Genomic DNA, 17,087 nt, shown 5'->3' on the forward strand with positions numbered 1-17,087 from the left:
TACGGACGCTCTGTCACAACATGTCACTCTGGAACAAATTATATTTTTTTTCTAGTATATTCTCGTGTTTTTTGAGGTGATAGTATGGCAAAATGTCTCTTTGTAGAAGCCTTTGATTTTAAAAAGCTTTATTCTTCCAAAGGAAGTGTGGATCTCAGGGTTTGGTTTGGCATCAGTTCAAGGACAAAACAGAGCTACTAATACATCCTTTATCTCTGGCTCTCTGCCTCTCAGCTGTGAAGAGTTAATGAGTTTGAGAGAGAGTGTGTGTGTGTGTTTGTGTGTGTGTGTGTGTGTGTGTGTGTGTGTGTGTGTGTGTGTGTGTGTGTGTGTGTGTGTGTTTGTGTGTGTGTGTGTGTGTGTGTGTGTGCGCGCGTCTACGTCTGTGTTTATTTTTTTAAATGCCTGTGATCAGTTATCGGGTCACTGGCTGGGTTTTAGGACTCTTCAAGTGCCCATTTTACACTTTTTCCAATATTACCTTTCACGTAGTATGTAATGTAGCTGTTTGTGAATGCAAAAGGTCTGAAAAGTTTTAAAGATCAAAGTGCACGACAAACTATGTTATTGTCTCCTAAAAAAAAAAATTGATTCTGAACTGCCGAAACAAGTCGTCAGCAATTCCAGTCTCACTTCCTTATGTTACATACGTAAGTAACAATGTAACAAATTTGGTTTACACTTTATTATGAAGTGTCTTTAATTATACATTGAAGTACTGAGTATTTAAGTAACTACATAGGTGTTAGGATCAGGGATTGGGTTGGTTTTGGTTTAGTTGCATATAATTATGCATATTTATAGTTATTACTATAGTAACTACATGTAACATATGTAACAATGACACTGAACCAAATTTGCATAATGCCAGCCTGTGGTCTTCATTGGCTGCCCGTGAACAACATCTACTTTGACCCTCAGATAAAGCTGAGAATGGAAGAGTTTGGTTTGTGTTGTTGACATGTCGAGAAGACACTGTTTTCAGTGCTGCAATTCCACTTTGCACTTCCAAAGGAAGAGGACTCGTGCTGGAATTGATACGGAAAAATCTATGGCATCATTCGTCTTCGTTTTAACTGTGAATCTGGCTTGTTCTAATATTCTGTTATATTTTATTATTTGAAAGTCCCCCTGTATTCAATCATTTTATCCCTTAAAACTCATCTTACATCACCAAAATTACATATTTAAACGTTTTCTCCTTGAAAAAAAAAAAAGTGTCATGCCTTAAAATAACTTAAAAAGATGTAACTCTACACCCTTGCCTCATTTAATATATGCGGTTCTATGAATATGCAAATTAGCCCTGCCTTCACTCACTCACACCAGCACAGAGATCCACTCGTTGACGATCACACGTTGACCTGATTGGTTACAAGGTAATTTGTGACATCAGAAAAAAACTGTCTTTGGTTCACTACAGTTTTAAGGAGATAATACTCAGCAATGGTGTTGACTTATGAATTAGCACATGGTTTGTCTTAAAGCATATTAAAAACACCACATGGACATATTTAAACAACTTTAAAATCTTGATTTTCACCACAAGGAGACTTTAACTTTGCACAGACATGATGGTAAGTAACCAATGACATGAATGTTTGGGTGAACTATTTCTTTAAAGAGTCTGTCAAGCTTTTAAAACAACTGAAAATTGACATCAATGCACTGATATTCCTCATTTGTTCTCCACATTCTTCTCTTGTAGTTTTTGTATTGTGTTGAATGGACTAAAGAAAACAGCTGAGGAATCTTTTGTTGCACTTTGTCTGATATTTCCTAGCACAGCAAGATCTGTGGCCTGCTTCTCTGTAACAATGTTACACAATGTTGATGCTCTGGATCTGTGTGCAGACGGGACAGGCGGGGAACTGCACTCGCACCAAGAACAAATGGGCAGGTTAAGCTTTTTTCCTCTCACAAAAAGAAAAGGACAGAGAAACACAAAGAAAAAAAAGTGATTAAAACAAATGCAAACATGAAGACATTAAAGGTGCACTATGTAACTTTTAACCCTCTAGCGGTTAAAAAACAAACAAGCATGCATTTTGCAGAAGAACATTGTTTTGGTTGTGCTTTGGCTCTGTGTGTTTGTGTGGATTAATATGGTTATCTTACTGCTCATAAAACATTCACTACTAGGCTTAAAAGATAAAACAAGTTTAGATGGAAAGGATCTCAAGCTGACTAGCTGAAGATGTTACTGTTATCCATTAATAGAATTGATAATAAATTCCAGAACAACAACAACCATAATGAAATGAACCTTCACAATAGATAATGCTTTACTTTGAACTGTTAGAGAGCTACATATGGTAATTTATCTATTCAATAAAATACCTTACTCGCCTGCTGAGTAATAAAACGAAATATGACATGACGAAACAAGCACTGGTGAGTGACGTATGAACACAATTTCCCGCAAAAATCATCCCAACAGGTCTCAAATATAAACACTTATACCATATTTACCAAAGTGAATCAGGGTAAGACAAAAAAAATTAAACTTATTGGAAGAAAGACTGAGGGTGTATTGACTCATTATTTAAATGTTGTTAATTTTGAACAACAAAAAAAGCTACATAGTGCACATTTAAATATAGAAAGCAGCAATCGTGATCTCCAAGCGCTAGAAAAGTAACACTTCAGTTATACAAGACAACATGTCAAGGCAAGAGTCCTAATCAAACTCAACAAGAGGAAACAAATTCTGTCAAAATCTTCCCTTTTATTTGGTGCCAAGGCAGGCCAATGGCTCTCACTCACTCTCTATCGTTTGTTATAACTCCCAAGACTTGTCCATCTGCACCAGTCACATCAACAATCAGCAAACACAAGTCCTTCACAGAAGGAACTGACATGTCTAGACCTACAGTTTGTACGCTTGGAAAAGAGTGTTGGAAAAGAAGTGCTGCAATAGTGTGTGTGTGTGTGTGTGTGTGTGTGTGTGTGTGTGTGTGTGTGTGTGTGTGTGTGTGTGTGTGTGTGTGTGTGTGTGTGTGTGTGTGTGTGTGTGTGTGTGTGGACCTTGAGCAGATAAAGTTCCCTGTACAGCTGCTTTGGCCAGCAGATGCACAGAAACATCTGTATTAACCTCTGGCAGTGTCCCAAGGGCAGCCCGCTGAGAGCAGGAATGCTAGGAAGGCCCTTCCACAGAGCAAGAGACAGAGAAAGAACAGAAAGACATGGAAAACGGGCACAAAAAAGAAAGGAATAAGACAGCTGCTGCAAGGAAGGCTCTTTGCTTAGGAACTCTGCATAATGTTTTAGCACAAACAGCTATCTCATAACTGACCATCTCACAATTGCACTGAACATTTATTAGTGAAATGACATCACATATAAATCGTCCCACATTTTAGTGTCAGTGGTTTGTCCTGCTACAGAGTCGTCATGTCATAACCATAATTATGAGATGGCAACCCGTGACGTTCTGCCCGGAGCTGTTCACGTCCTCAGACTCGGATTTATGCATTTCTATGTCAGCACTATCAACACTGAAGTGAATCTGCAGCAAACTAAAGTATACTTCAATATCATATTGAAAGTTGTATGACATGAGTTAAAATATATTTGTAACTATACATTTGTAATGATGAAGATGCAACTTTGTACTTTTAAAATATGTGACCCTGGACCACAAAACCAGTCACAAGGGTAAATTTTTTTAAATTGAGGTTTATACATAATCTGAAAGCTGAATAAATAAACTTTCCATTAATGTATTGTTAGGACAGGACAATATTTGGCCGAGATACAACTATTTGAAAATCTGGAATCTGAGGGTGCAAAAAAATGGACACATTGAGAAAATCGCCTTTAAAGTTGTCCATTTATGTTCGCGATTCTGCTACATTCACTCACAAAAATAAATGTTTTATATATTTACGGTAGGAAATTTACTAACCTTCATGGAACATGATTTTTATCTAATATCCTAATGATTTTTGGCATTAAAAAAGAATCGATAATTTTGACCCATACAATGTATTGTTGGCTATTGCCACAAATATACCCGTGCGACTGGTTTTGTGATCCAGGGTCACATATATGAACTTTAATTGTAAAATAAGTAAATCAGTTCAGCCTTCTCTCAGAAATCTGTCTTCAATCTTTTGAAGCTCAACAGTGTGAATCAACTATACTGTGCGAAAAGAGCAGCTTTTCTGCAACACATCTCCTTTTATGGCCCATGTAAGAAAGTCACTTGGGTTTAAAACAACATGAGGATGAGTAAATAATGACTGCTGCAAACTACTACAACATGCAAAAACAAATGCTGTAATTTCTTTATTTAAAAACAACTGTCATTAAAGTGAGATTCAAACTTGTGAAATATTATACTCCGTGCCACATCAGCTCATGTTCACTAAGGAACTAAGGCTCCTTTTGTCCTGAAATCCTAGATTCCCCCCTGAATATTTTCCATGACAGAAAATGTTAATAGTCCGGGAAAAATGATAAATACAAGTTTATTCTTCCAAGACGCAAGCATGCCACATAAAACACAGCAAAACAATGGTATGATGTGTCCACTTGTGAATGTGCATTGAGTAAGACACATTAACAGATTTGCCTATCTGGCAATACCTTGTCATACTTCCCCAACAAGGCTTCTGATTATCATCACTATAAAACATTAAAAACCAGCCAAGAGCCTGAGTGTCCCTGAGTGTGTGCATGTTTGTTTGAGGCAGAAAGCAACCTCCATGAGTATTAACCATTGTTGTAGTGATACATTATAGAGTTATTGTGTTAACGAGAGGCTCACTGATACACACACAAATACACAGATATCTACATTCACCAAAACTCAGGAGATTCACAACACAAGGTTAAAGGGGCAGTTCACTCAAAAAAGGAAGATTGTCATATAGCAGAATGTTAAGGCTGCTAAAAATACATGCAATTCATTTATACAATGTCTTGAGTAGGCCTACATATCTACGTTAAAGGAATAACGTTAAAAATGTCAGAGTGATACAACAGCCCTAATATCATAACAAGGAAAAAAAGCTAATTTAAAGAAGAAAAAAAAACCTTATCAAGTAGTTTGGCATTATTTATATTGTTGTGATATAATATTTCAGCAACCTGCTTTGCTGATTCTCAATCCTAAATGGCATATTAAATGTTTTTTCCTTGAAAGATTTTTTTGTCATGCCTTAAAGTGGTGGTATAATGCCCTTTTCGCAAGATGTAAAATAAGTCTCTGATGTCCCCAGTGTGTGTATGTGAAGTTTTAGCTCAAAATACCCCACAGATATTTTTATACAGCATGTTAAAGTTGTCACTTTTTGAGGGTGAGCAAAAACGCACCGTTTTGTGTCTGTTCCTTTAAAAGCAAATGAGCTTCTGCTCCCGGCACAGAGGACGAGCTTCAACAGCTTGCACAGACATGCACTGAAAATGTAAAAAACTTTTAGCCTTTTATATTCAAATCGGATTCAGACAAACGGCAACATTACACACTAACTAAAGTTAAAAAAGTGAAATCATAATCAACCACCCCTTTAAAATAACTTGAATGTAACTCTACTACACCCTTGCCTCATTTAGTATATGCGGTTCTATGGATATGCAAATTAGCCCCGCCTCCACTCACTCACACCAGCTCAGAGATCCACTCGTTGACGATCACACGTTGACGTCAGAAACACCAGCGATTTCAAACCGAGCTTTTGAGATCACTGAGATCACTTTGGTTCACTACAGAAAAAGCTCAGCAAAGGTGTTGACTTTTTAATTCATACATGGTTTGTCTTAAAGCATATTAAAAACACCACACAGACATATAAACAACATTAAAAACTTGATTTTCACCACAGGGGGACTTTAAGATTTTATAACTCAAATGTATTCAAGGTGTAAGGAAAATATGTTATTACCCTTACATGATGGTAACACAACATGACTTGTAAAGAGTCATTTTCTTGAAAATGGTATTTTAAAAAATAGTAACCTGTACTTTTTGGTGTTTCGTGACATGAGGGTGAATCAGAGTCGGTGAATCATCAGAGTTTCTTAATCACCTCTAAACATCTGCTAAGTATTAATGGTTAAAACACACATTCATTCACCTTTATTCGCTATGTTTCGAAGTGTGGCTCATGATGCCCGGAGCTGTGTTTTATTTTACGAATCTTCCCGAGACTGTGATGTAAATGTGACCTATTAAAAGAAGAGGAATCTATTAGAGGCTTAATAGCTACCAACCCCCCACACAAGTGTGGTATTAAGTCTTTCTTCCTTCCTCTCTCTCATCCATCCATCCATCAATCTGAGATTCCACTTGCACGCTAGCCAGAGGACTGCATGAGAGCGAGCGATGACTAACGCTCTAAATAACGCATTAGTGAGGCTGAGAGACGGAAAACAGACCCATAAAAAAACTGATGGGGTAATGACGTCTCTTTCTCGTGGCAGGTAGCAGACGGGCCTTTCCCAGCCGACGGGACTCTCAGCACGGGGTCGGCCGATGTGTGGAAAGTGTCGGGGTGCGGTTGTGGAAACGACAGGGGTCAGGTCAGGTCAAACTCATTTCACCCCTCTCCATCTTACTCTCAGACTGCTGGAAGTTGATTTTGACTAAACTGTTGAAATGCACCTGGCTTTTGAGACACTGTTGGTCAAAGCTAAATTCTTGGTCTGTTCCAAAACATAGACGCACATCCAAATTGAGGAATGTTTCAACAAGTAGGCAACATCATTGTGATTGCCTTATAAGATACTGTAGGCTACATTAAGATCTGATTCTCATCATTCATTATAGTTAATTGTGTTTCGACGAAATATACTGCAGGGCTGTTGGATGCTTGAATCTGATTGGTTGACGAAATTATTTTCAGGGAAACGCATGGCTAAAGTAGTTCACTTGGTATCACTTCGCCAAATGATTTCAGTTATTTCAAAGGTCAATACAAGCCAGAATTACAGGTGTGGCTGTGGACATGCCTGTATGTGTCCTGACGCGCCAGGATAGGGACACCTCATCTAAAAATGTAACCTCGACTTTAGAAGAATGAACTACAAAGTGGTCTGACAGACTCAATTAAAGACAGCGCTGATATCCGCCGTGCTCATGAGTATGAGAACCTTGGAGAAAAAGAAGTGCACTTAATTGTTCGAAATGTACACTTTCTTCAAATCTTTAAAGATATATATTTTTTAAAGCTGTACTTGCAGCTATATTCTGTACTATTACTGAAATAAAAGGATCCTTAAGTGTCCTTAAAGAGAGTACACTTTCACGACTGTTTCTTAACACACTTTTTTAAAAGTGCACTTTGTAATAATTTCAAAAAGGAAAAAATGTTACAGTAAATTTTAAATCATTGTGTTTTAATAGGCTAATCTTTTGTCGTGCTTTAAATAAGTAAGTTTATTTTGATGTGTTGATTAACATAGTAAAACAAATGTTATATTTGCATTTCATATTTTTTTAATGTAATAAATTGCAACTTCATAATTTCAAATGTGTAAATAAAAGTATATATAAAATGCATGACATACAAGTTTCAATAAAAATGACATTAAAGTATATTTTAGTTAATGCTTGTCAGTACATTTTGGCAATACACTTTAATTGTATTTCAATAGACAATACAAGTAATTATGTAATTACAAATAAAGATGTACTTAAGTCCTACTTTAAAAAAAGCACTCTCAAGTTCAACTAATTGCATAATTGCATACATTTTTATTTAATTGCTATTAACATGAAATTAAGTGTTTGAAAACATTACATTCAGTCCTTAAGTATATCTTATTATTTCTGTAATAAGTGAATTTTAAAAGTTGTTTTTCACAAAGGACACTGAAGACACTATACCTTCTAATATAGACCTATCTTTTTTTCTTTCTTTTTTTACCAGTACATCATTAATCACACAAAAGGCAAAAGACGTAAAGAATGCATCATCAAAGATGTTTAGACCATTTTTCTAAAAATGTTTTGAGATACTTGATAGTCACCATCTACTTAAAGTCCTTGGAAAAGAGCAGCCTGAACATTCTGCTAGGCATCAACATTGAGTTGAGCTATCATGTGCTTTTATTTAATTAGTATCCGAGTGCCAGTAAATCACACACTGAATGTTCTAGATCCCTGAGCGTTCACACGCCCTCCGCAGTGTTGACTGTTCACTAGTGTTGCGTGCGGTGTGTTGCATTTACATTTTACATACATGCCGTAAGCCATTTACACAGCTGGGATTTTTACTAAGTTGACTCAGAGATAAAATGTCCCGTGCCCTGGGGTCCAAACTAATCAGAGACCCACCCACTTACACACTACACACGGCGCATAGTAACATCTCTGTTATCACTAAACCTAACAAGACGCAGGCCCTTTAAGGGGAACTCAAATGACACAACATATCTGACTTACACAACTAGAGCTGGGAGATATACTCAGTATTATGATGAATATTAAAATAGTCTGATTAAAACTTCAATAGTAAGATTTGCACACTTAAAGCGATAGATACCAAAATTGTTCCAAATTTGTATGAATTCCTTTCTTCTGCTGAACACAAAGAAGATATTTTTAAGAATAGACAACCAAAAAGGCCTAATTGACTTCCATATATGGAAAAAATACTATGGAAGTCAATGGGGTCCATCAACTGTTATCCATCAAATATCTTCTTTTGTGTTCAGCAGAAGAAAGAAACTCATACAGGTTTGGAACAACATAAGGGTGAGTAAATGACAAAAAATGTACACTTAAGTGTCCTTTTATTTCATTAATATTATATTATCTGCAAGTACAGTTGTTAAAATTTCAATAATATTAAGCACACTTCTTTTTCACAAGGATAGACATATTGAATATCATCAAAAGGCAACAAAACTATATCTTAAACATTACTCAAGTCACAAACATGTAACTCAGAAACGGCTGGCTCTATAAAACTCTGAAAGCCAAGTACAAAGCCTTTGCCTCCAGTGTTACTACAAACAGTTTAAGTGAGTCACACCTGCGCTGGATTGAAACCCACTTTATTTGACAGACGAAAAAAGATTCATTCTCTTGGAGCAGCGAGACACCCACATGTCTGTCGTAAACTGTGCCCCAGACTTATGAAACATTTGTAGGTATAAAGAGGGTCTGGCCATGTCAAACAAAGCTTCTTTAGAGCCTGTCGTTCAGCAGACCTCCCCACCGTGCTTCAGAGGAGTATCTGTGAAATCAGATCCACAACTGTTGTCATAATATTTTAGAAGGGGCGAATGCCACCCAGCTTCATTCAGAAGGCAAGAGTACGAATAATCAAGATGGAGGGCAAAAGGTGTACACTTTCTTTCAGTCATTTATGAGAAACAATTAGGTTGCTTCATCTGAAGAAGTAGTCTAACAAGTTGAAATGTATATGTAGGTAAGAAGACAAAGGCAGTTTAACAGAGTAAATCTGTTTTAAAATGTCCATTCACTTATGTTTTCATTGTATCCCAGCTAATGTTCAAAGAACGTTTTGCAAATGTTTATATTAAGTTATGAAAATGTTATTTATGAATGTTCAAAATGAACGAACGTTAAGGGAACATTCCATTTTATCATTTTGCAAACATTATGAGAACGTTAATTTTACAATTAACATTTAAAAAGCGTTAATGAACATCCAACCTTTCATGAATGATGTATAAATGACGTTTTTGTGGTACTGTTTTGAGAGCATTATTAAACAACAGATAACCTTCAACGAATATTCTATAGAGCGCAACAGTCGGGTTTCCGGAAGTAAAAACTCCATTCATTTTCTGCACAGAGAAATTGATTTTTAATGATGACTTACAGTATACACCTTACACAGCCCTACTGTGAGCTATGAGGTTGATAATCGATAATATTTGCTTTTGTTGAAGTCGTTAACTAGCATTATTTCAACTTAGTTTTAATTTCATGTTTAACAGCGGAATTTGTGGTGAAAAACTACATTACCCATGCTGCTATAGAAAATTACACCAATCAGACAGTCGAAACAAGCAAAACAAGGCAAAAGAGCTGTTTAGCTCCGCCCACTCCCATGAAGCACTGAAAATTACATGATCGTGTCGGTCTCTCTACGTTCTCAAAATACTTAAATATTTGAATATAAAACATAGACATTTTTACTTAACATATATTGTTTTTATATATATAATCAACATTTGTAAATGAGTAGTTTTATATTTCTCCATTATTTTTAGAATGATTATGCTGTTCGCAATGCATCATGGGATTGTAGTTCTTTCCATCTCTAAAGCTGTCACACAGTCTTATTTTTGTTCGATTTTCAAATACTTTTTCGCTTCAAATCAAAGTTTGTAGTGTTATGATTCACCTTGTAGCTGGTTGGCTTGGTTCATGGCTTATAACGCTTTAACAAAGACTATTTTGAAATTCGAGACATGAATGGAAAAAAATACTTCCGGAACCAGCACTGCTGAAAAAGTGGACTAGCACTAATTCACTCTATAACCGTTACTGTAATAATCATAACTTTGAGAGAACCTTGCCAGAACATTAGCCACAGTTCTGAGAGTGTTTCCTGTTGGCTGAGATGAATCCATTTAAAAAAGAATTTTAAATATTAAATATGCATTCAGTTATGTAAAGAGTTGGAATTTGTTCTAGATCATAAGCATGATGGCATTCATACACAATAATCACTGACTGGCTTGGCACTAAGGAAGCAAAGACACAGATACTGACACTTCTGTTGCTTCTGAAACATGGCATGTGTTCATAAAATTGTAAATCGCTCGCCTTTTCTCAAATCGGCTCCGAAAAGATTCAATAAGTCTGATCAAATCACAAGGTTCAGGCACTGAACTCACAAAGCAGCTTTTCTCTCACAGAGAACACGCTGCGAATGCATCGTGAAGACATGCATTTGTTTTAGCAAAGCCATGACACAGAAAATCAGATCCTGTAAAAGTGTGCTCTATTTTTCTTTCTTTCTTTTAATAAAATGCATGAATAAGGTTTCTGATTGAAGAATAAAACTTTGCAAGCTATAAGAGATAGGGACGTTTTCTTCACTGAGAGGATCTCTAACAAAAAAAATACCAAAAAAAATCAAAATAGTGAATTTCATAATTTTATCGGATTTGGGGAAAACCCCATTCCAGTAAACATTAAAAAAATCTTTAGATGTTTTTGGATCACATATGGTTTTTCTGTGAACTCTTTTGTTTTCCTTGTGTTCGTTTTGCTTATGTGAAACATCTTTGTTATGATTGACTGTCAGGTTTATGGATCGCAGATTCAGCGAAAGAAGCAAAACCCTTATATCGTATGGCATTCATGCAGTGTTCTCTGGGCCTAATACAATATAGGAACTATGTAACCACCATTGTGAAAATTAAGTAAATATATACGTCTGCACATTCTTTCTGCAAAATGCCCAAGGGTGAAGTCTCTGTTGACATTGTAGCTTATTTAATATAAAAGGTGTGCTGTGGCAGTTTGGTTTGGTTGAACGGAGCGACTACAGCAGGTTGTTTGATTAAAAGCTGATGTCTCTCCTCGGGAAGAGAGAAAGCAGAGCAGAAAGAAAGAGAGGCAAGCCTCTGTGGTCAAATCCATCTGTGTCAGTGCTTGTCCAAAATAGGCACAATACAGCAGTCCTCTGGATAATTACACATTTCAGAATAGGAAACACTGTCACCTCCCTCTTTGTAGACATATACTCACATTCACACACACACACTAGTCATTTTCAGATTAATCATTCCTTTAAACCCTTAAATGAATGTTTCGCCAATCATTATTACATATCCGGGACTTTAGCGAACCTGATCTATATCTAACATGGATGGATCTCTACCTGTTGTGATAATATAAAACTTTCCTGATATTAGAGTAACAATTACAGAAGAATAAAATAAAGCAAATTTTGTTAACTTTTGGAGCTTGTAAGGGTTCAGTTTGAGCAGATGTTTTATACCATCATCACTGTCCTCGTCAGAGCTCATTTTACAGTATATTCAGCATCTGCTCATATTCGCTATCTCAAACATATTCTCAAAACTATCATTTTTAAAATCTTCAAAATCAATATTTTGATCACTGACAGCTTCTTCTCCAGATCCACCATCAAGTGACAGAGACACTAATATTTGACTGTGTTCAGTACTTGCTCTGCAGTAAATCACTGAACCATTTCAAGTTTTGCTGATGATTCTTCCTATTCTTTTGTTTTCTGCCTGCGGAAACTATGAGTGAAACGTCACTTCATCACTTCAAAAAAGTATACTTACAATGTTCACACCTTGGGTCGTTAGCGACCCTATACAATTTTTACAAAAGTGTAAACAGGCATTCTTTTATAATTGTATTTATTTATTCTTGTTATATTGTTTATAATGAATTGATTGAGGAATACTAAGAGGGTTGATATCTAACTTTAAATCAGCATTTAAAGGGATACTTCATCCCAAAATTAGAATTCTGTTCTCATTTCCGCATCCTCGTGTCATTCCAAACCTGAAAGAAAGAAAGTCATACAGGTTTGGAACAAGAGGAGGGTAAGATGGCTTTATAGTGTAAAGTCGGCATGAAATGGAAGTTGCTATATTCTTTTCTTCCCTATTGTGACGTATATCAGTGTGAAACAGCTTCTGGAACAAGAACAAATGTAGGGCGGGCTTGATTTTGTCCATGGGGAATTGATTGGATGGTTGTGGTTTGCTATTGGTGGGTCTCCTGTGAGTGACAGGTTGCCCCACCCTCACTCCATCACTAAACACATCATCAGAGAAGAGATGAGATGTTGCTGCAAGAGGTTATTTTGATTAAAGATTACGAGGACACATGAATTAAAAAAAATATATATATGATATGCATGGATAAATCATTTATAATAAATACTGCCGTATCATGGTGACTTTAAGAAGAATTCAGATCGCCACTAAACTATTACATCCAACCCATTTTGCCAATAAACAGCGTTACAAATCACACCCTTAACAACATAACTGCTCTTATCAGACAATAAATCACACTTCGCTTGGCAGTGTTGTGCTAGTGTGCAGATGATGACGCTTTAATGAGGAAACTAACAGGCTTGCTGATAAGACAAGCCAGGTTCTTATGAAACATTCAGCCAAGCCAAGTTAGGCAGTGTCAAAGATTACACTTTACGTGGAGGTAAAGGTGGATGACTAAAAACTACTTTAATGGTGACCTGGGACCGTTCATGTGTTGCCAAAATATCATTATTACAGTTATTGTTTTTATAATAAAACAGTGGAACTACTGTAGCTACCATGGTGGTAAAAACAGACATTAATCAAAGTGAAAATATTCTGAACACTATGTAGGCCTATATATTATGTGTCAGTTTTATAGTAGCAACAATAAATGTTATTGGCAGAAACTATGGCTACCATGATCATTTTGCTTTTTTGTAAGGGTTATTCCATTGTCGCTTTTGAATGCAAGAATATGTGTGAGCGGCCCCATAGGCTTCCTCACTGCTGAGCAAACGAGTCATGAGACGTACTTTGCACTTAGCAAAACACTTGTGCCTCTGTCAGCTGATATCATTACTGCAGAGAAAAAAAGCTGAAGATAAAGAGACTGTTGAGCTCCCAGACAGCCAACCCTGAACACCTGAATATTAGCGGAGGACACAGCTGGCGCTGAGACAGCAGACGCTTGGGAATGCGACAGCGCCATATTATCACTGCCCAAAACACACAATGCAAATATAGGTTTGCGTTCACCAGCATCAGAGGCTTGGAAATCATGCCAAGGTTAAGACTTTCCGCAGATAAGTGGCCTAATAAAATCAAACAAACAATGGAGGAGAGAACTATGCATGCTATTTTGGCCTAGTAACAAATAAAATATCTAAGACTCTCAGGGGGGAAAATTCCCATTCTTTGGCCTGTTATTATTCACTCAGCCCTGTTATTATCTGATTTCTGAGGCAGGTCTTTCCTGTCAATTCCAAAAACATGAAGAGACAGAAGATCAATCGGAGTAAATGTTTTAATGCAAGTTTTGACTTAAAAAGTGCTATTGTTTGACCGGACTATCAGATGTAATCTGATTTCACATTTAAGCTCTGCAATTTCATTAGATGCTCTTTGTCTTGCGAAATCAGTTGTGCTATTGGAACCACACTTTGTGACAAGTTCTTTGACAAAAACATTTTTCAACAAACGTCTTTAAGAGTTATGCAGCTTTATTTTGTTTCTTGTAAAACTATCAAGTTTGATCACAAAATATGTGGTGCCTCAATAATAGGGTGCAAAGGGACTAAAGGCCCCTGGATGTGATTTTCTCCTAAAACGCTTTCATTTTTATTTCCATCATAAGTCCTTAGCGTGGGATAGTTCACACAAGAATGAAAATTATCCCATAATTTACTCACCCTCAAGCCATCCTAGGTGTATATGACTAAAAGACTTTTCAGCCAGAACTCGACTTGCATACAGCCGTTACCGGAAGCCAGTGATTATAGTTTATACAGTTATAAATATGGATATTTTTCTTACAATAACCCATTGCTTCGCTTCAGAAGCTCTTTATTTACCCACTGGAGCCGTATGGATTACTTTTATGGTGGGCTTTTTTGGGGCTTTAAAATCTAAGGTACCATAAAGCTTGGAAGAGCCAGGATTATATATATATATATATATATATATATATATATATATCAAAATTGTTTTTGACTGAAAGAATAAAATAAACTTAGGATGGCTTGAGGGTGAGTAAATTATGGGATAATTTTAAAAGCCTTAAAGTGCTTTATGGATTTTACTACATAAATATTGTGGCCTGACTGTTTTAGTCAGCAAACTCATGAAGGGGCCTCCATCCGCTAGAAGATATAGTCCCTGACATAACAGAATGCTGTGATTGGTGAACAGGTGTTTCGCGTCATAGCTGTTCCATATTGTGGAAAATAACACAGCTGCAAGGCCACAACGACCAATCAGAAGCAAAGACTAGAACGATCCGGTTTATAAACAAAAATATTTGACCAATCAGTTCACCAATCAGAATCAAGTATCGCAGAGCGCCTTAATAAAGTTCATTAAATTGACCCTTTTTTGTCAAAGTCCAATAGTGTTTCTTTTTACTCAAATGATGAAACTCCATCAGTAATGAATTAGCCTATTATCATTACACATTATGACCCAATAAGAGTCTGTACACAATTTGCACTGTAGCCTAAACAAGTATTGATGCATTTTAAATGGTTTCAGTGGGACAATCACAGGCGGGTGCAGTTTCCCAGGACAATCTAAAGAAGGTTAAAATATGGCATTTGACATCCCAGGACTGTCAGTGCGCGCGTGCCAATCTTACCTAGATTAACAAAACTCATGACCATGTCCGCGTCGTTCAGAAAGTTGTTGTCCTGAAGTGTCGCGATTGGCGGTCCCTGAGTGGTGAAAACGGGCTTGTATGGGTACGAGAAGCCCTCCTCGTCTCCCTCAGTGGACATGGCATTGTACAGATCCAGCATGAACATCGGCGCGGCGTTGTGCTTGCCGTGGAGGTGCGGCCGCGGCCGGTGCGGCAACCCGAGGATTGACAGGATCTCCCGCTGCATCTCCCGGCGCTCCTGGCTCTTCAAGCGCCGGTGGATGAAACTAGAGTGCACCTCGTTGTCCAGAGTAAAGTTTGTAAAGACCGTGTCCGCCAGGACGCAATATCCCCACACGAGCAACAGAACAAGAGCGCTTAAATCCAGCAATGAAACCATGATGAACTTTCGCGCAGAGTTTCACACAAATAAACGAGCCAATCCAAATAGGTGATGAGTGAAACGCTATCGCTGGTATAATCAGTTATTTTGTTCCCACATCTCGCCCTCTCGAGAACGCTCTCAGATTCATTAACGCGCGTATAACCTGTTGCGTTTCTTCAACCTGCGGACGCACAGAGCGCGATGCGGATTCAGTACAGATGGCAAACTGGAGGAGGAGCGAAGCGGAGATGCGTAAACTCCGCTAGCAAAACGGAGAGTGGGAGGTATGAGGACGCAGGCGACTGATAACGGCAGGGTTATCTCCGTAGATGCTTGTCTAATGATGCGTGGAGGCCGCTTACGCGCTTCATGGATGCCCGTTTTCAGAAATGCACCTGCGGCGACACCATGTTGCCCTGACGCGCGTCTCGCTGCGTAAAGATATTGCAACATGTCAAGGAGAGTGAATTATAATGCTGTTATTAGCTGAAGATCTTGCCTTAGGGTACAGATTACAATCAGAACATCTCAAAAGCAAGGAGTGAACATTGATAAAACACTGGCTGTGAACTACGGGAGGTTTGGTGACTTATGTTTCGAACGACTATAAACTAAATGTGAAGTTTGTGCTTGAGGAGGTAACCATGGCGTTTTTGGTTAGGATCAGTAGGCATTGTTCAGTGCATCGACAAAACACTGGCGAAGAACATTAGCCTATAGAAGTAGTTGTTTTATTAGTAATCCCCTTCTTGCTGATTTATAAAGCTCAAATATCACAAAAACCCTTTAGACAGTTTTTAAGATGAACTTCAACAGACTGAAATTCCTTGTTACTGAATAATTTGCACGCCTATTACACAACTGCAAGTATACACATGCCTTTGATAGTTTGATCTGAGATGGGAACACCTTTATTCATAAGACACTGGATTTGTGGAGATTAAGATTTTAATTTGAATGACGTCAACTCTTAAAGTCCCACTGTAGTCAATAATTGTATCCCTTAAAACTGATCTTTGATCACAGACATATATAAAAGTTTTTTTCCTTGAAAAAAAAAATCTTCATACCTTAAAATAGCTTGAATGTATACATGTACACCCTTGCCTCATTTAGTATAAGCGGTTCAATGAATATGCAAATTAGCCCCGCCTCCACTCACTCACACCAGCTCAGAGATCACACATTGACCTGGGGTGCGTTTCCCGAAAGCATCGTTGGCCAACTATGGTCGCAAGTTCCGTCGTTACCAATAGAGTTCAATGGACATTGCGATGAACTTGCGACCATAGTTGGCCAACGATGCTTTCGGGAAACGCACCCCTGATTGGTTACAAGGTAGTTTGTGAAGCTCATATCTCAACATCAAATCAACAACCAATGTACAGAACCAAA

General features: G+C 37.5%; 1 protein-coding gene across 1 annotated transcript in view; it reads right to left on the reverse strand.

Moving 5' to 3' along the window:
* Positions 1 to 15,883, reverse strand: part of bmp7b (bone morphogenetic protein 7b) — a 65,776-nt gene extending 49,893 nt beyond the window's left edge. The window contains exon 1 of the mRNA XM_081385957.1: positions 15,308 to 15,883. Within this exon, the coding sequence (XP_081242083.1) occupies positions 15,308 to 15,707 (400 nt within the window). The 5' untranslated portion in view covers positions 15,708 to 15,883. The remainder of the gene's footprint in view (positions 1 to 15,307) is intronic.
* Between the last annotated feature and the right edge of the window lie 1,204 nt (positions 15,884 to 17,087).

This window comes from Scardinius erythrophthalmus, assembly GCF_964197995.2.
Source record: "Scardinius erythrophthalmus genome assembly, chromosome: 15".
Lineage (NCBI taxonomy): Eukaryota > Metazoa > Chordata > Actinopteri > Cypriniformes > Leuciscidae > Scardinius > Scardinius erythrophthalmus.